At 50.4% G+C, this 20,023-nt stretch overlaps 2 protein-coding genes across 3 annotated transcripts in view; one reads left to right on the top strand and one right to left on the bottom strand.

Annotated features, from left to right (window-relative positions):
• Positions 1-2,285: 2,285 nt before the first annotated feature.
• Positions 2,286-14,573, bottom strand: LOC122389245 (nascent polypeptide-associated complex subunit alpha, muscle-specific form-like). The gene is made up of 5 exons (XM_043381102.1): positions 14,350-14,573; positions 10,611-10,818; positions 10,188-10,314; positions 8,597-8,755; positions 2,286-7,729 (listed from the first exon to the last, which is right to left on the bottom strand). Exons 1-5 carry the CDS (start codon positions 14,355-14,357, stop codon positions 4,611-4,613), a joined length of 3,621 nt encoding a protein of 1,206 aa, XP_043237037.1. The 5' UTR covers positions 14,358-14,573; the 3' UTR covers positions 2,286-4,610.
• Positions 14,574-17,682: 3,109 nt separating this feature from the next.
• Positions 17,683-20,023, top strand: part of LOC122389246 (adenylate cyclase type 9-like) — a 78,016-nt gene continuing 75,675 nt past the window's right edge. Inside the window, exon 1 of one of the 2 annotated variants that reach the window (XM_043381104.1) lies at positions 17,683-17,823. The gene's annotated coding sequence lies outside the window, so the exon portion shown is untranslated. The remainder of the gene's footprint in view (positions 17,824-20,023) is intronic. The other variant, XM_043381103.1, reaches the window with a different exon arrangement.

Genomic DNA, 20,023 nt, shown 5'->3' on the forward strand with positions numbered 1-20,023 from the left:
TCGCGGGAAAAACGAGCCTGTGCGCCGTTACGAGACACAGCGGTTGAGACCCGATTAGCGAGTTTAAGGTCCGAGGTCAACCGGTGACCTCTGAGTTCAGGTCAAGTGCCCCAAGTACGGTTCTGTGTTTGGTGAATAACTTCGCAAAAAAAACGGGCGCAGAGCCGCGATTTTGGCAGCATCGTGTTTGCCTCGCTCAGGCGCGTCGAATGATATACTTTTTATTTGGGTGAGGTCAACTTAGGGTGTTGACCTCAGGTCACGGTCAGGTCAGCGCCCAGGTCAGGTCAGGTCAGGTCACGAAATTGGTCAAAGGAGGTCATGTCACATATCATTCGATTCGGCAGGTCTTCCTGAGTCCATTGGTGGCTTTCCCGACTCGCTATCTCAGTTAAATCGGGAGTTATTGACGAAAAAAACTAATATGACCCTAATGACGTCATAAGCGACATCACGCAAGGTCAACATTGCAAAATTAACGCAACGATCCTCGCAAGGAGTGCATGAAATCACGATTCTGTGTGCTTGAGATAGTTGGAGATCGTTCCCAGCGCTAGAATAGCAGTTTTCACACGGCTCTTTGTTTTAGGGGGGGGGGGGAGATGGTGACTCATGATATACCTGATCCGTAATCGGGCCAATGTATCTTAATTTCAGTCCCATCTGATTGGGTCTAATCGCGAGCAACAGAAACCGAATTTTCTGGTTGCTAGAAAAAAGTTCAATTGTACCGTATTGGCATAGCATTGGAGCGGCGGTAGCACAGCTGAGAAAGAGGCGTGTGTCCTACCTGTTGGATTCCGGGGACCTGTCGGAGGTCTGAGGGCAATATATCGGCAGCCCGCAGCTGCAAGCCACACTATTGAGGGCTGAATATTGAGAACCTATGTAGAAAAAGGACCTCGAGTACCACTCTGTGCTCTAACCCTCGCCGGCCGAGGGGGGGGGGCGGGTGCCGCCCCCCCCATAGGTTTTTTTTTTTCGCGATAGCTCCCAACACGCTGGCGATAGAGAGCTGAAACTTGGCATACCTGACCTTTGATTCAAGCCGGATCTTTTGACACCAACCGCATTTTTGGGTCAGGTCAGGTCACTGACCTATGACGTCATAAGTGAACCTCTGCACGGTCTTCAGATGTCGCAACTTCGCAACGCCCTCACTGCCAGAGGAGATGTCACAAGGAAATGAAACTTGCAGGATCTAGTATCCATTATGAGTCTCACAACTTGTATATCTCGGATTTTTCCTAAAGGTCATATGAGGTCAGGTCATTTTCGTGACCTCACCATTATAAGTCAATGGGGAAAAATGAAAACTGCTATTCTGGCGCCGGGAACGATCTCCAACTATCTCAAGCACACAGAATCGTGATTTGGTGCACTCCTTGCAAGGTTAGATGCGTCACATTTGCAATGTTGACCTTGCGTGACGTCATTTATGACGTCATCAAGGTCATATTAGTTTTTCGTCAATAACTCTTGATCAAATTGAGTTAGCGAGTCGGGAAAGCCACCAATGGACTCAGGAAGACCTGCCGAATCGAATGATATGCGACATGACCTCTTTTGACCAACTTCGTGACCAGGGGATGCTGACCTGACCTTGACCTGAGGTCAACACCTTAAGTTGACCTGACCCAAACAAAAAGTATATCATTCGACGCGCCTGAGCGAGGCGAACACGATGCTGCCAAAATCGCGGCTCTGCGGCCGTTTTTTGCGAAGTTATTCACCAAAAACTGAACCGTACCTTGGGGCACTTGACCTGACCTCAGAGGTCACCGGTTGACCTAGGACCTTAAAATCGGGTACCAATCTCTGCATCTCGTAACGGCGCACACGCTCGTTTTTTCCGCGACGCGCTAGCTTCACCAGGGGCGAAACGGCGAGGGGGGTCGTACCCGCCCCCCCCCCCCCCTCGGCCGGCGCGTATGTAGAAAACCAATAGGCCCGGCGAGGTCTAAAAAGTCCTTCGTCGCTGGTTTTGTTGAAGGCCTTTTCTTTAATATCGAAGAATAATTGGCCTGTAATAACTTGACAGCTAACTTCCACAGTAAACGCAAACGAGACGTAAAACCTCTGCAGACTACACCCTCCCGTTTTAATCGGTCGGTATTTAGGTGATGTTGGCCTGTGGTCGTTACTTATCGATGCACGAAGACATGTGCACTTTGTGCAGTGTGCTCCCAGATGATCCAGTACGCGGATTCTCATGGCTAGCACCAGCAACATCTCGCATTATTCGTTCGTCCCGACCTTTCGCACCAACACAAAGGTCATCTATTTACAGCGTGGGATATATTGACACGATTTTCAGCACATAAACCGGCAACATTAAACACAACCGAGTAAAAGAACACATCAATGCTATACGGCCACTAACCGAGTCACCATTCGATCCACGTTAAAATGAGCGGGGAATGACCTTATCAGCGAACCCACATCACGTATTCGTGGAGTCGGGGCGTTAATTTGCACCTCAAAACCAGCATCCTGCACTAAGCGACACAATGCCGCCACGGCCATGCACAGACCAGTCAAATGACCGCACTTCTAACCTAGATTGTTCATAAAATAACAACTTAACAGTAAGAGATAAGCAGCTCTATACCAACTCAGCAAAAACCAGAAAGCCCACACTGTGACTAGGGCTCACATTGCTTAGCAATTCATGACACCGTATCACACAAAGTTGATCGTGACGTAGCGCTCGCTCAGTGTGACGTCACACAGCGGAATTCCGCTCATCTATTCGACATCAGCTGCCAGTTATTTACATTTCACCACCGTCGGCGGAACATCGCTACCCGCACGCAGAGAATCGCGGGCGGTGGTGTTACACATGAGCTTGAAGCGATAGTTACCTAGACTAGCAGCTTTTAAGTGTAGCGACTGCAAGTGGGGACACGGATTCTAGAAAACGGACATGGGCAGAAGCTCTCTACGATACCCGCTACCGTGCGGCCGCTACGGTGGCTCAGTGGCAGGGGTAAGCTCTTCACAGGCATTCAACGGTCACACCGGGTGACCCAACATCTAACAGCGGCGGTCGCCAGGTCGGGTCAGGTCACACGGGTCGCATTTAGACACAGTACCTAGGACGCTGCCTAATCCCCAGCCATACCTCGCGCTCCTGACAGTCAGAGGGCTCGCTTGGAGTGCAAAAGATCGCATGAAGATCACGAATATCATCGGGCCATAGATCAGTCAGCAAAGACCGTCCTAAGTCGGTAAGTACATGAAAAAGCTACAACGGTTACGTTGAGGGGTGGTACTATTAGCGTGTAAGCTACAGGCGTGTAAGCTACAATGACAAGTACCTACAGGTCACAGGTCAGGCAGGGGAATAGAATCGCTTACAAAAGCGCGGTTCGCACTGCGCTACTGCAGGTGCACGATCGTCCAATATCATATTATTATGCCCAGATTACTTTAACTTTACACAGGATACGCACGCGTCGTGTGTCGTTTCGTTTAAACCATATTGCAAGATATCGTCTTCAATATCTCGATGATTGCACTGGTTTCCCAAATTGTCTAAGACCTCGAATCAGGAATTCAATTATAAATACGTTCACTACTGAGAGTGACGAACAGAGGGCTATGTGACAATTCAAACAGAAACAGCCAAGTATTCACATGACTTCAGAAGTCTTACATTGCTCGGATTGACAGCTATAGCTGTCCATAAATATTACTAAAAATAACGCCAACTGCTACTATGGAATAAACTGAAGCGAACAGCCTGTGCCTGTTGGGGGATAACATAAACCAACAAGGAACCCATGCACTGTGGGTTTCCAACTAACAACCCCTAACTAGCGTTCGAAAACCGAGATGCCTACGTCGATAATATTGCACAAGTAAAAGCACGAGGAAAAACGTCCCACATCTTGACCCGTCACTTCAGAGCTTGTTCGGTTTCTTGCTCATGCTTGTTCAACGACGGAGAGAGCTGAAGTCACGAGATGCATTCAGCCTTATGAGAACGGCAGGTTGAAGCTCTCACAAAATGTGTGCGGAGCTCACATATCATTGTCGCTCTGGGGTGAGTAATTGATGGGTTTGTATCGCGTTCATGTCTGAATATAATCTGGAACGAATGGCAACCAGAGGTGAGACAGTCACAGATGCCATAGCCATCGAGGCAATCTCTGTTCGCCGGAAACTTCGGTATCTGCCAGTCAGACGAGCGGGGAAGATAGCTTCCAGACGAGTGGATCTCTGCATTCGGAAACGCAGCAAGCGGGGAAGAATGCAGACAAGAAGCACGGAACAGACACCGCAAGCCGACATGGGGCTCAGTGATAACGATTCAGCACATGAAATGGCACAGAGACACATTTCCTCAAGGCGGGAGCTCAGCGTAAGACTCGGTAGGTCGTCAAGGGATGAAACGACGGCAGACGAAGGCGTCGAATGCCGATGGCCAAAGCAAGCACGCTTATGTCTGTGACTCCAGACTAAAGTAGAGAATACCCGAGGCAGTAACCATCGACAACTCCGATAATGTCGTGCCGTGTCGTCCAGCAAACACTCGCTGGGACCACGGTAGGTTGCGTCAAGTGAGCTCAACTTCCACTGCACAGGCACAGGCAGTTTTCACCGGCTCACATCCTGAGAAGCCTCCTGCTGCCGTCCTCTCCGCTGCCCGGGTATTTGGCCAGGTCGACCATATCCTCCTCCTCCTCCTGCGCGGCCAGCTGGTAGCCCTGGAGGGGTCCCACCGCCGGCCGGCCGACCCGGGCCGTCACCACCGCCACCGCCTGCATCACCAGACACACGGCAGTGCAGGCGGCCAGGGAGTAGGTGAGCGCCCGCGGCTCGACCGCCATCAGAGCGCCCACACCGGCCGGAAGCAGCATCTCGCCCAGCGCGCCGGCCACGACCAGCACAGCGGCCAGGCGGCTGCTGACGTGTACGTGCTGTTCGAGCCAGACCAGCGCGGCGGGGTACACGGACGACATGCCCAGGCCGGCCAGCGCTCCGCCGACCAGTAGCGCCGTGCGGTCCCAGCTGCCAGCGGCCAGCAGAACAGCGGAGCCGGCGGTGACCAGCGCGTAGTTGACGGCCAGCACGGCGGCCGGCCGGAGCACGCCGGCTATACACACGGACAGGGCCCGGCCGGTGGCGAACAGACCCCAGAACACCGAGGTCACGTAGGCACCACCCGCGCGCGATAGGTGCACCTTGGAGTGGACTGAGAAACTCATCAGGAGCTGACCCATGGCCACTTCCATGCCCACATAAAAACACAGCACGATAGCCATGAGTGAGACCAGTGTACCAGTGTAACAGCGCGACGGACCGGCGCCGGCATCTGCGGACGGCACGGCACGCCGTGCGCGGGGGTCGTACACTAGTAGACCCAGGAAGATGAGAGCCACCAGAAGCAGCGAGCAGCTCACTAGGAGGTACAGCTGTGCCAGCGGTGGCACGCCACGCACCGCCGCGGCGCTCGACAGACGCGTTAGCAGCCCGTCCTCAGCTGAGGTATCGTCATAGGTGCCCGGCTTGTGAGGCTTAGGAAGCGGCGGAGGGGGCGAGGAGGGGGAGTCTGGTGTGGATGAGACAGAGACAGGGCTGGACTCGCGTCCACTGTCTACCTGAGAGTCTTGATTAGAGCTCGATTCCCCTTCACGACCGGGAGATGACACCTGACTAGGTGCACCCTGCTTTCCACTCCCCCGGCTGGGCTCCACCGCTCCTTGGCTAGCCGTCGGCAATGGAGCCGCGTTCAGGATTCCCGGTGCTGTGGCCGGCACGGCAGCGGTGGGTGGGACGGCCGGCACGCTCAGTCCCGGCTCCGTACCAACCACCTCCTCTGGGTCCCAGTCCTCCTCCGAGGGACCAAAGGAGTCCATTTCAGGGCGTTCAGAAAGGCCAGGCGCCGGTCTGACTTCGGCCGAAATCGGTCCGGGGTTAGAATCAGAGTCAGCTGCCTCAGGGGATGTGTTCGTGTCGGAGCCACTAGAGGCCATCCCGGCGGAAGCCTCTGGCATGGCTTCAGCACTGACGGGTCTCCCCTCGTTGGTTGGGGAGGACATATCTGAGCTAGCACCAGAAGCAGGAGGTTCTGTGGCAATGGGACCACCGTAGGGCAGCTTTGGGCGCGGTAAGGCCGACTTTGAGACGGCATCCGAAGCGGAGCTGGGCTCAGATGCAAGAGAGGGCTGAGGAGGAGATGTAACAGCCTCATTGCCATCAACGGGGTCCAGCTTCGAGCCAACGACTTCAGACGCACCATCAGGAGCGTTTGTAGTATCTATAGGAGCGGCAACATCAGAAATCGTTTCAGAAGCCAGAACCGTGCCGCCCGCAATGTTAGAAGCGGTCGTGGTAATCTCACCATACATCTGCTCACCTCCCTCCTTCCCATCACTCGTCTGTCCTGTGTCATTACCATGTTCTTGTCCAGCCTCCGTTGCGATTACCTCCCCTCCAGCGCCCTTTCCGCTGTCTCCTGTCGCCGCAGCGTCTGGCGCAGACGTCGGTGATGAGGCATTCTCTCCTCCTGGGCTCGGTGTGGCGGACACCTCAGTGCTGTTCACTGCCTGCGCAGTGGAGGGGCTCTCCGTGGTGTTTGCAGGAGGGGTACGTGCCTCAGAGGTCGTAGCCGGGGGTTCCGGCTCAGCGGGGGCGGGGTGCAGCGCAGGCTTCAACGGAGGTCGTGCCCAGGTCTGGTCATGCTCGAGTTTGTTTCCGTCCGTGAAGACAGGTTTTGGCTTTGGTGTGTGCTGCATAGCAGGTTCTTCAATGGACTCGGAGGCGTTGAGGGTGCTTCCGATAGTAGTGGCATCTATCGGTGACTCGGTGAAGTTGAGGTTCGGGTTCATTGTCACGTCATACATTGCTCCTTCAGAGGCGTTTTGACCAGCATTGGGGAGGTCAGTGTCTTCAGTGATATTAATCGGTAGCTGGAGCTTAGTTTCCGGAGTGGCATCGTTCAGGCTAACCTTCATCGCTGACGAATCGTCCCCACTTGGCTGTGCAGTTGTTACGGGCGCAGCTGTAGGCGCAGAGTCATCGGCCGCCTGTGTCACGACCCTAGAGTTCTCCATTGCGACAACAGATGGCCCTACCGTCGTATCGGTCGCAGACGTCTCCCCGTTCCCCACACCAGCCCCCATAGCTAGCTCTGTAGCATCACCAGCCGTCGGCTCATCCCCTGCACTCTCAGTCCCTCCAGTACTGCCTCCTCTCTCCTCTCCACTCTTCCCGTCCAGCGTCACCCCCTCCCTCCCAACCACACTCTTTCTTTCCTCTGCCGCTGTTACCTCCTCAGTCTCCCGTCCCTGCACCGTCGCGGGATGATCCTCCGGTGCTATAGCATCAACAGAGCGATGGATTCGCAGGGACGCGTCACCACCAGCCAACGCCAAACCGAGTTTGAAGTAGTGGGGTTCTACGCTGTCTCGTTTCACGGAGGAGACGTCCTGTACGCTCGCCGGTGGTTGAGTGACATAATCAATCACCTCAGAGATCGTCTCGCCGGGTATCTCGGTCGGGTTACTGGTCGGATCGTTCAGACCAGTCGGTAGGTTTACGGTATGGAGATGGTTTCGACCAAACAGAACCGCCGCTGTGCCATTGGGCGCCGGCCCGTGCGCGATGAATGGCACGGCTAGCAGCGGTGCGGCGAAGGCCCCCAGGCCGAAACTGAAGTGGATGGCCTGCATGTAGGGGCCGCTCGACTTGCCCCAGAGGTCCAGAAGCAGCACGTTACCGCCTGCGGGCAGAAGGAGGGGGACAAGTAAGTGAGAAAATACAGAAGATGAGTGATACGACAGTCGACAAAGTACAGCTGAGACAAACGTGATGAGAAAGAATCGCTGGTAATACATACGACTCACGGGGTCTCACAGGTAGCAAAGACATCACAGAACGGGAAATTACTTCTCCGTAAAAAGGCACCACGGTCTGCAGAGTTTGCAATTTCGGGGCTGGCCCAAAATTGGTTTCCACAGGTAACTTGGCAGGGCCAAAGTGACCACTTTCCTTTTCGTTACGCCTTTTTAGCACCCAATACCGTGAGTCGTGACACGTTAGACGTACAGATACAGCCTAGTCGGTTTTGCCCAAGGAAAGAGCACAGACGAGAATCACAGATGGGACACACATGATACAAAAATAAGTAAGCGAAAATCAGTAGCTGTCAATCACGCCAGGGGAGGTGATTCCTTACACGACAAAACCCGCATTCCAAGCAAATCCAGCTGTGTAAACTTTCCCCGGGAAAATATGCGACATGCCATCGCCAAAACAAACCGTTCCAAAAGGGAGAACCGTATTTCCAAAACAGCACCGAAGCATGCAGGTGATTTTTGTCGCACATTATAACAAAACATGTCAACAAACAAGTGGAATGTCCAGAAAAGATGCCAGGCAGTTTCGGGGCCCCAGTACCTAAGTCAATTCATTGGCATTGGTACATTCCCTGCTGAATTTTGACACAAAAGAAGCAACGGCCTCCTTCCCATGACACCACCATGTAACACATCTAACCAGCTTCCATTATACGTAATACATCCGTTCCCATCTCATGAGCCACCCGTGACCCTCGCCGCCCGTCTCACCTATCCACAGCGCCACCTACCCGTGTCAACAAATCCAAGAGGCACTCCCAGCGCGGCGAAGCAGACGTTCAGCGAGAGGGCGCTGCGCAGCCACGGTACGGTAGCCATCCCGGCCGCGGCTAGCGCCATGCTCGCCAGCATCATCAGGAGGCGGTTCAGCTTGTCGAACAGCAGGCCGCCTGGAAGGAAGGTGACAGAGGGGTGGGGTTACAGTAAGAATCAGTAAGTGGCAGTTAGTGTATACGTGATCAAGGGGTTTGTGACGTTATAAAGTTCGAGAGTTGCTATTTTTTACAACAATGATCGACTGTGAATGATTAGCAGACTTGAAACTCTACCAAGGCTCATATTTTTAACCAAAATTTATATGCATGCATACGTACGAAGCCTCAAACGTCAAGTACACTGGCAGGATCAACACTCAACACTCAACAGGTCGTACTGATGAATGGACAATGAATACTGTTAGCATGTATTAACGTTTCAATTAACATTGAGCAGGACCCACAGGTGTTCAGAGCAGCCATTCGCCACCATCTGTACACGCCACGAAGACAGTACCAGAAAACGAGTTCTCCGGCCGGGTTTCTAACCTCAACATCCCGCAGCTCTAATCACCCGATACTGCCGCCCGACTAATGACTGTTTCGCGTTACAGCGTCGGGTCACAGGCTCTGGACGGGCAGAAGGTCTGGTGGAGGTCTCTCAGAGTCTACTGCGATGGACTCTGCTACCCCCGACACTCGACAGTGCCTATGTCATCTATTGAAGGAACCTGGGAGGAATTTCAGGAAAAGAGCATATCAGACGCCCGGAAATGATCCGCCGTGGGGGCTATTTGAACTCTGCGTCGCCATACGCACGCAGCGGCACTCCGGGAAACATCAACAGTCCGCCAGGTCTGATTGCATATATCGACGAGTCGCCTGCATCCCGAGACGGGCTTTCAGCTGCCAGGCCATCTGCATTCCTCTATGATCCATTCACCATTCAGTTCCGGGACAGGAGCAATATCATCAGAGTGCCAAGAATTTCCGATAACGCCCTCAGTCGAATCGCCATTTCGTGGAACTGGTCGCGCAAAAAAGGTATTGTTTGATGTAGCTCTGGTCGGATCCAATCAACGTTGGTTCTATCTAAAGATAATCTCGGCGAGAGCGGTCTCTCGTCGGCTTCAGTTGACACGCCAATGATCCGGCGGCACGGCTATTTCTGGGGTGACAACACAAGCTATAAATAGTTATCTCCCGTAACACCGGAAACGGTACGAAAGGTTACCTTAGTCATTAGGCAAAAGCTAAAGGATTGCCACTGCTTTATTGGTTCACTTTATGTAGAAGCGTGAATTGCTCAGCCGCGAATAGATCGTGGTTGAAAATAGAAGCACAATGTTCGAGGAAAGGCAGGAATGCCTCGCAAATCAACCACCACTCGTCAAAAAAGTAAGAATATCACTTGCCGTTGCCTATTATAAATATAACATTTATCACTTACCTGGCACAAAGGCAATGCACATTGGCTGAGTAGGTATATTGTATAAACATTAACAAAGGAATGATATTCGAGAAAAAAATCACCTGCATTTCGTCCCATGTTCCGCGCGTTACTCACTGATCATGGATCCCGCCAGGTATCCGAGAGCCCTCCAGAAGAAGAGCTGCGAGATTTGCGCCATCGAGACCGACACCTGGCTCTGGAGGTCGAGCAGCGTCGGGCCCGGCAGGGCGATGCACAAACCCTGCGGATGGATGAAAAGACAATGAAAGACTGCTGGGACCATGACGAAGTGAGGTACAGTTTACAAGTATGCAGCTTCAGCCAGTCCAACTGCATGAGTGTGAGGATGAAAAAATGCATGTAACGTAAGCAATTTTGAAAAAAAGTGAAAACGTTGGATCCTACCAAAGGGCCCTAAAACATACCAAAACTAATTCTACAAATAATTCTAACAATAAACTAGTCTATTCATAGATCTATTTAACATCCATGTAACATGGCAAGAAAAAGCATATCGCTCTTTCCCTACAATCTCACCAGGGTGAAGAACGACAGACATATTGTGAAAGTCTTGACGAGCGGCAGGCAGCGGCCGGCGGCGGTGTGCGGGCGGGGGCGGGGGCGGCGGCGGCCGGGGCGCGGGCGGGCCGGCGTCAGCAGGGCGGCCCGGTCCTGGAGGCCGTCGTCATCCTCCTCAGCAGCCGGATCCGGCAGTGGCAGACCGCTCATGGCCGTCTCCTCTGGCCTGGCGGGGAGGGGAGGGTTAGATATAGGCCGGGAGGGAGGAGGTCTGAGTATGGCGTGTTACGTGGGACTGGGAGGGGTGGAGCCTAGGCACACCAGCAATCAATGGATTTTGGTTTCCAGGAGGTATTTGAGTGGGTTAGGAATGCTAGCTTTCTGACCATGAGAATGTTTTTTTTTTAATAAATTTAGCTCGAATGTTTGAATGGACGGATTGACAGAGCCGCAGCCCACGCTAAGCAGAGCTTGTTGCGTAGACCCCGACCCCTACCGTCCGATCGCGCAATTCCGGGTAACGGGAGAATTTAGATGCCAAAGTTTTAACGTGCCCTTCAAAGCCGGGCACGGCCCGTCCCACTAAACTGACTTCAACTGGCTGCTGCTGCTCCCACCAACCGCAGACCATCCCCGTCAGGAGTCTCAAATATCGAGCGCCGGAGCGTCTCGAACCCGGGCTCTCACTACCGGGAGTCCAATGCTCTACCAACTGAGCTACGGGACAGGCAATTTACAGGGTTTAATCACTTTAAAGCACATGTGTCACCTCAAAATTTCTGGCCAAGGTGTACTGCAAAAGCCAAAGCCCATGTTTGCTTCTAAAGAGCAGCATTTTTTGGTGATCAAATAAGCTATCTTCAGGCGTTTATTTTGCTTCAGCAGAAACTTATCTGGACACAGGGTTGGCAAGGGGTGGCAAAAACTGGTTTTTGCCAGTGGTTTTAACCGGTTTAAACCGGCTGGCAGAAATCCCGGTGGCAAAAACTGGCAAAACTGGATAAAACTCAGGTGGCCCAAACCACAACTTTTCTAGTTAGGAATGGATCTGAAATGTACAAATGCATTTCTGGATGTTATAGAGATGCACCAAACATTCTGAAGTTTGCCTCATTACTTATCCCTGCTTAAAATGTCTATGCATGTCGGTAGACATCCCCCACAGAATGCATTTCCATGTAGGGGAGAGTGGGGCAAAGCTGCCACGGTAGGGTGCCGTGCGCATATCAGTGGCAGATACCCCTTCGCACTTCTGATTGTGCAGGACTCACTCTTGCACTGGCTCATTTGTCAACCCCAAAAGGCGTCTTACTGGTTCCTTATGGAGAGCCCATGAAAGTGTTTTTGAGTTATAGAACACTTCAACGGTCAATGTCACTTCTGTTTGAAAGCATAAAGCTTTCACCGAATTCTCCTTAAAATGTTTCATGTTCAAATCCATGTCTAGGCATATCATTGTGATGGTTTTTAGTTTTTGCCAGTTTTTGCCACTTTTTGCCGGTTAAAGCCGGTTTAAACCGGCAAATGGCATAAACTAGTTTTTGCCGGCAAAAATGCCAACCCTGTCTGGACAACTCAAAGCTTTTTACAAAACACATTAGCCCATTTTCATTCCATAAATGTATCATCCTCAGTGTTTAATGCTTTCTAATGATAGGGATACCAGGACTATGGCCAGGTAAAACTAGATAGGTTCCCTACCTACTTATATGGAGGAGAGGCCTCTGGCCTATGGTTTTGGCCCTGGAAGTATTAGGCATGGATTAAGTCCTTAGAACTCATAGTCTAGAGCAGGTGAGCATATGTTCACCACACACAATTGCAATGCAACTGTTCAGAGTATTGACATGACTCCAAGCCAGTGGTGTCCATGCTCCATAGTGCCTATTCCAAATAGATGAGTGCAATAAGGTGCAGAGCTGGGCAAGTGCGTTCCTTTAGTGCGTTCCTGCGTTCTTCCATACGTACGCACCACCCTTTTTAGGAACGCAAGAACGCAGGAACGCAAGGTTTTTCAAAGGAACGCAAGTAAGAGGAACGCACCACCCGAAATTTTGAAGCGTTCCTGCGTTCTTGCGGAACCACCCGAAAAATTATATTGCTGCCAATGACCTCTGTGTCAAATGTTTGAATCTCGAGTACGTGTGTTTGCCGGTAGAGGCGCCACTTGTCGGTCGAATCGAAGAAGGCTTGCTTAGATTTAGTGGTGATGTTTACTATTCGATTCGGTTTCAGGCATTAAATGTGTAAAGATTTTTAGTGGTGATGTTTACTATTCGGTTCAGTTTCAGGCATTAAATGTGTAAAATAAATATGATAACTTTTACTAAGATACATCTTTTAACTTAACTATTGTTTTTAAGGAGGTCGTATTTTTGTTGAAAACCCTACGGATGATGTTCGTAAAACGTATTTCAGATATTCGATTCGGAAAAGAGATGTCGAGTTGCTTTTCGGCCCCACGTCGCCATTCTGGGTATTCTGTGATCGATTCGCCCCGTGTTTGGTTGGGCCCGCGCCGCGTGGTTCGGCGGTATTTTTGAGGGAGGAACGCAGGAACGCAGGAACGCTAACGCACCGAACGAAAAAAAATGAGGAACGCTATTCCAGGAACGCACTAACCGCGGCCGGAGGAACGCAGGAACGCTAACGCACTACCGAAAATCGAGGAACGCGCCCAGCTCTGATAAGGTGTTTAAAATTTTGACAACATGAAAGGAAATTCCCTTACCAAATCATGAGCATAAACAGCTACAGTGGTATGCATCTTCAAAATGTTTTTTTTTTCATTTCAATGCTATGATTATGACATCACCAACAGAATCTGGCAAAATCTCGAGACTCTAGCTGTTTTCTGTTATTGGTCATCACTTCACACCTTAACTCCTTACAAATTGCATTGATGTCCATCAGGGCACCGCACACAGACCACACCTCAAGTCATTGGCCATAAATACGCCTCATTGCTAGGAATGCATTGGATATACGAGGAGCTCAATTTAAAAGCTACAAAGAGCCTGCTGTCTCCATATTCATTCAGCTCACCTGAATGTCACACATCAGGACAGAAAACACAGAACAAGATCAATCCAGGCCCTGGATTGATCTTTTTCTGTGTTTCCAGGGGCTCTGGCCTCTGGGCGGTGTGGAGTCCGGGCCCTGGACCCCCCCACAATAATTTCACTTCCATAATGCAGCCTAAAATATAATAAAGATGTGCATTTGGTGTTAGTAGAGCAGACGGCGCACAAAGGTTTTCCAACTGAGGAGAGGTGCTGTAGGTTTGTAGGTTGTGTTGTAGGGTAGGTTTGTAGGTTTGTAGGTTGTAGGTTTTGGTATTATTACAGAAAGAGTACGATCAGGAATGTCACTATAAAAGTCATACCACATGATACATTTTGACCTCCTGAGCTCATATCTGATAATTATTCATGGCGCAACTAAGTGCAATACACATGTGCAATATTTACACTGCCACCAACAGACGCCGGTTAGGTTAAGTTAGGTTTGTTTAGGTTTTGTTAGAAAGAAGCACCTCCGGGTATAGCGCCTTGGCCTCTCCTTGGTTGGAAAACCTTCGTGTGACGTCTGCTCTACTAATACCATGCATTTTTGGGTCGGACACCCGGTGCTGAGACTGTGGCAGAGCCCTTGAATCAATCAATGGCTGATCTTGAAATGATGAAGCCACTAAGCTACAAACATGAACAATCAACAAATGCTGTAAAATAACTTGTAACATCTACCTCTTAATTACCTTCTCATACAATTAGCAGTCTGCAAATGTAATGCCACTTCAACTTTAACTTATGACAAACAGCACTGAACAGCACTGACGTTATCTTAACAAAATAAAGCAAGTGAGAGCGCTACGCATAAAATACAAGCACAAAATTGAAATCCTGAAGCGCTCCACCCCGAAGAAATATCTCCACCCCTGCGGCAAGGTATATAAAAACACACAAACTGCCCTGCGGCTGCAGTTTGTTTATAGCATAGCAGTAGGAGATCGAAGATTTGGGAGCTGTGGAGTTGAGTAGGATAGTAAAATTGTTTCATCTATCACTAATTTGGTTGTGAAGTTTATTTATTATGTTAGTACTTTTTCAGTTTCATTTTCAGAACGATTCAGGGCATATTTTAAGGATTTTTTACTGCGTCCCAAAGGTGGCATAGGGCACATGCTTCGATCGGAAAGGGCACATACCACATTGCAAGCGAAATAATATATAATGCAGGTGAAATACACGTGTCATTGTGTAATGTGCCGGTGGAGGGACAGCAAGCGGGATATTGGGAGCGGGCTGTGATTGCTTTTGGCCAGTCTCGAAATTCGCCCAGTCATAGCGCGTTCTTTTTCCGCATTCAAAGGACGGACCGGCGAGTAAATGATATTTCCATTGCTGTTAGTCATTCGTTTTCCTGAGCGTCGTTGGGCGTGTTTGACCTCCCTTGATGCACCTAAATGTAGGTACCTATGTTTAGCGAATAAACATAGGTATGGAGACCCATGGAGGGGGGGAGGGCTGATAATTAGTTGAGCCGGAATTGGGATAGAAGCCGGTATGGGATTGGGATAGAAGCTCAGCGAGACTAGGGATTGTGTGGTGCCTTCGGTACGCCCCTCAAAATCACCCGTGTAGGGCCCTCAGGGCCGCCGGTTATGAAGCCTTTGGAGGCACTGAGGTGGGCCCTCACAGGTACCGGTGTGATGCTCTCAGAGGCATTGGTGCGGGGCCCCCAGAGGTGTCACTGTGGGCCCTCAGAGGCGCCGGTGAGGGTCCTCACAGTTGCCGTTGTGGGCCCTCAGAGACACTGCAGTGTGGGGTTGTCACAGTCGGGTGTGGGACCCTTAGAGCTGCTGGCTCGAACCCTTTACAGGCCGACAGGGGCTCTCAAGAGGTCTGCGGTGCCTTCGGGAGCCCTGTGGAGTCCTTAGAGACCAGCAAGGTACACTCAGACGCCAGTGGGGCCCTCAGAGTCGTCGGTGTGGGGCCCTCAAAAGTCACCGGTGAGTGGCCGTCCGATGCGGCTCCGGCGTTGAGCCCCCAGAGCCGCCGATACGTATATATGGCCTTAAGAAGCACTGGTTTCGGGACCTCATTCAGGGGTGCCGGTTGCACTCAGAGGTAGCAGTGTGGGGCCCTCAGCTAGGCACCGGTGTGGGGCATTCACAGCCGCCGGTGAGGGCCCTCGCAGGCGCCGTTGTGGCCGTGGGGGCCTTCAACCATTGGTTTAGGGGGTCATCGCAGGCGTGTGTGGAACCCTTAGAGCTGCTGGTCCCTGATAGGCCGGTAAGGGTCCTCAGAGGCCGGCAAGTAGCCCTCAGAGGTCGCCAATAGGCCCTGAGAAGCCGGCAAAGGGCCCTCAAAGGCCGACAAGGGACACTAAAAAGCCGATGTGGGGCTCTTATGGAGAGAAGTGTGGCTCTTTGGAGCACATAAGGTGTTCTTTCGAGTCCTGTGGAGCCCTTCTGAGTCGAAAGATGCCAGCGTGGACCCTCAGCCGCCAATTGGCGTCGCAAGGCCCCTCTGGCCCGAGAGGCCCCCTGATCCGATGGGGGCACGTGCCCCCTGCTTCCCCTCCCCCCGGGTGCAGATGAGAATGCCATCGGCGGTGCGGAACACAACAATTGCAATCGTTCCTCCTCCCGTCGCGAGGCCGCTCATCCGACCCATATCCCATGATTGTCAACCCTGGGGCTCGGGTCGGCAATGTACCGGCAAGGAAATCAGCTTTAGGTGAATAAAAAAGTCATTAAGAGTCATTAGTTGTCGTTACGTTCGTCGTTCATTAATAACAACTATACGGTGCCAAATGTACGTACCCGACGTACAGCTTGGAGCCGGGCGCCGCCCGGTCTCCACCAGTGACGTCATGCTAATGCTTAGCGACCGGTCTATTGGAAATCGCGGGATGATTCTACCTCTCTTATACGGCCTTGGTTTCAATGGCCGAGAATCCCCGGAAGGGTGGGCGCCGATTCCGCCCGGGTCAGCCTAACATCCAGGCTCGCACGTCCGGCTCGGCTCCGACAGGTCCAGCACGGCGACTACGCGAATGTCAATCATGAATGGGTGGTGGGCGGCGGATGGTGCCACAGGGGAGGGGGAGCGGAGGGGATTAAAGGTGACACTTATGCTGCTTGTGATAACTCGCCTCGCCTCCCTGGGTTCCGCCCAGGTCCAGGGATAATCTTCTCCAGCTTAAGCTAAAGTGTTATATTTGATTTTTTTATCAATATAAGTATTATTGGATCTGAGGGCAGGGCAAGAAACAGGACTAGACATGCACAATTTTCCCGAAATCCGGGCCCAGCACCGAACCGGCAGCAGCACCGAATGGGTCCTTAAGACGGGAAGACAACAAGGTATCGGGTTTGAGGGCACTGGGTAGGGCAGAGAGGGTCACAGGGCCTGAATGCAGAGCAGGGCGCAGGGCCTGAAGGAAGGGCAGGGCAAGGTACAAGACCTTAGGACAGGGCACTGGGAAGGTCACATATCCTAGGGGTAGGGGGCAGGACATAACAAGGTGTACGACCCTAGGATAGGGCAGGGCACAAGGACTGGAGAGCGCATGTATGTGCTTAGGTGCATAGTAAATCAGGGCACAAAGCAATCAGAAAGACAACATCTGTTGCATAGTAAACGACCGAGGCATGTTAATTATTTTTGCTTGCACTTTTCCGCTGAAACCGTAACATTTCAGTGTGGGACGCAGTGGTCCAAATTTCGCGAGGGCTACGTCCCAAAGGCAGGGGGCTGCGTCCCAAAATGGGACGCAGTCAGTATGTTAAAATATGCCCTGGAACGATTTCTACGTTTTCACTGTTTTTTAAACAAGTTCTTTGTAAAAAAAAGATCAATAGACTGAAAGAAAGAAATGAAATAAACCTTTTTAAACATTATTCCGTCTTTCTCATTTGGGTATCGCTACCCAAATTTACTACTTTTAAAACAAACTCGAGGTTGGATTTGAAGCCGGCATTTGTTGCGCAGCTGTTACAACAGCAGCGCTACGTGATGCCGATAATAATTTGTTTGGGTTTCGAATATGTAGCGCGCGTGGTATGATTTGAGATTATTTATATGCACTGTGGATTGGAGAAGCTGGAGGTCTAAGGTATATTTGATAGAAATTGAATTTTTATAGCCTTACCCAACAAAACATATTTTCATGTTGTTTGTCAATTGGCATCAGCCGTTTCATTACGCATCTTGATCTATCGAAGGTATGGTCATTTTCTTCACTTTGACTTGCATGACTTATGACTCGACGCATTCAAAATAAATATCAATACACAGGTACCAATAGGTGTCAATTGCTTTGCAACAACCAAAAAGAGAATTAAATGCTTCGAAGAGCACTGCATCAAAATTTTGATAGAATAGGTACTTGAGATAAAGATTTGCCAATGCCCAATGGCCATGTGTTTGAGAAAATCCAAGATTGAGATGAAGATCTTTATAGCATTCTTGATTGTTTTCTGATCATTTTATCATTTTGCATTTAAATTGGTGCAACATTGAATTGACTTTGATAGCTGACCCAACTTTAGTTCATGCAGAAGCATAAAAATATTGAACTTGAATCCCTGCTCCACTAGTTTTTCTGTGAGAATTATCTGTAGGTACCTACATTTCATATCAATAATAGCTGACAATGTTACGTTTTTACTATTTTTATTAAACATTCCTGGTGACTTATCACTGTTGGTGAAATTTGGTGGAGAATATGCTGCTTGCAAATTATAATTATGCAGATTCATATTACCCTTACATCTGAAAAATAAAATACACTTAAATTAATGTGTGTACACAACTCACAGATAGATTCATTTGCATTAAGTCTGTCTTTTGAACTTAGGATTAAAGCAGTGACAAACTACCTACCTATGCTTACCAGCTCAAGGAATTCAGCTTTGAATGTTCCAAAATCCAGCAATTGAGCACACTACCTATTCTCTGCTCTGATTTTATCAGCATGTGAAATAAAAATACAAAAATAGTAACTAAATGCCATCCTATAAAAGCTGTAGCATCTGAGTTTACCTTACAGCACTGTTATGAAATCTAAAATACCAGTCCATTTCTGGTAATATCATTGTCACTTCTGCAATTTATAAACAGAAAATGTGTTTTTAGTGGAGACTATAAAAACTAGGGTGCAAACAAGATGCTTTGTATCCGACTCCCTTCTGTATCTAACATGCTGTCAGACCATCAGAGTAAATAATTCAACACAATTCAGCCATGTGTTGCTGATGGATGAAACCAAATCATTATATGTGGGAATATATGAATACCATCTGGACTCTGGAGCTGCACCCCAGTATTAAGTTTATCATGAAGCATCTTCCTGTAGTTCCCCCGGGCGGTGACGGTGGGCGTCACGGCGGTATTGTATTGTATTGTATTTACATTTAAGAGCGATCCACATACAAAGTGCGTGGCGATTACTGCTCAGAATCCGTATCCGCGGTTGCTAATCTAATCATTCAAAACAGTTGCACATTCACTCACGTCAAAACAAGGACAAAACACCCTCAGGACAGCCTCATCGCTTTTACCCACCCCTATCCTATTGGTCAGCGACGATGTGCTGATTCATCGTCCACGATTGCGGCTTTAACAGCGCGGGCGAAGCGGGCGGGAGGCAGCTGCGACAGGTGAGGTGGCAGGCTGTTCAGCAGAGCTGCAGCTCGATAGCCAAACCGCCGCTTGCCCGTTTCCAGCCGTGGACGGGGAAGATGGAAGAAGTGATCTTGTCTGGATGGTCTCTCGCGGATAGCGCTATTAGCGACGAACAGGGCTGCTAGTTGCTCAGGTTCACGGCGCTGTATGATCTTGTGTGCGATGACAAGGGTGTGGAAATCGGACATACCGCGCGGGGACAACCACCCGAGTTTTGTTCGCAGGTCGGAGACATGGTCAAATTTACGGCGGCCGAAAATAACTCTAGCGGCGAAGTTAAGAATTTTTTGGAGTCGATCGAAATTTTTTTGGGACCCATTACCATAAACTGAAAGGCAGTACTGGATACGCGATACAACGAGTGCCGTCACGAGCGTTCGAATGATGCCATCTGGGAGACAATGGCGCGCATGTGAAAGACCAATCAACAGTCCCGTACACCGGCGGCAGAGTTCAGAGACGTGTGCGTCCCATGACATAGTGCTGTCAAAAGTGACGCCAAGGTTCCCGACTTGTGCGCACGGTTGCAACGCTGCGTTGCGGAATGGTACTCTAAAGTCTGGTAATTTACGAAGATTTTGACGAGTGCCAAATACAATAAGCTGTGTTTTACTTGCGTTCACTTTGAGGGCGTTAGCGCAAAACCAGTCGTTGAGAGACGCGAGCGAGTCCTCCATGCGCGAGATGAGAACTTCGAGGTCCCGAGCTGGACCGCTAACCAATACTTGAGTGTCATCG

This window comes from Amphibalanus amphitrite, unplaced genomic scaffold (genome assembly GCF_019059575.1).
Source record: "Amphibalanus amphitrite isolate SeventyFive unplaced genomic scaffold, NRLGWU_Aamphi_draft 000350F_arrow, whole genome shotgun sequence".
Taxonomy (NCBI): domain Eukaryota; kingdom Metazoa; phylum Arthropoda; class Thecostraca; order Balanomorpha; family Balanidae; genus Amphibalanus; species Amphibalanus amphitrite.

Coding starts and splice junctions, on each gene's coding strand:
- LOC122389245 (XM_043381102.1), bottom strand. Junction 10,315..10,610: donor GTCTGTCGTTCTTCACCCTG/GTGAGATTGTAG, acceptor ATCCATCCGCAG/GGTTTGTGCATCGCCCTGCC. Junction 7,730..8,596: donor TCTTGGATTTGTTGACACGG/GTAGGTGGCGCT, acceptor TTCTGCCCGCAG/GCGGTAACGTGCTGCTTCTG.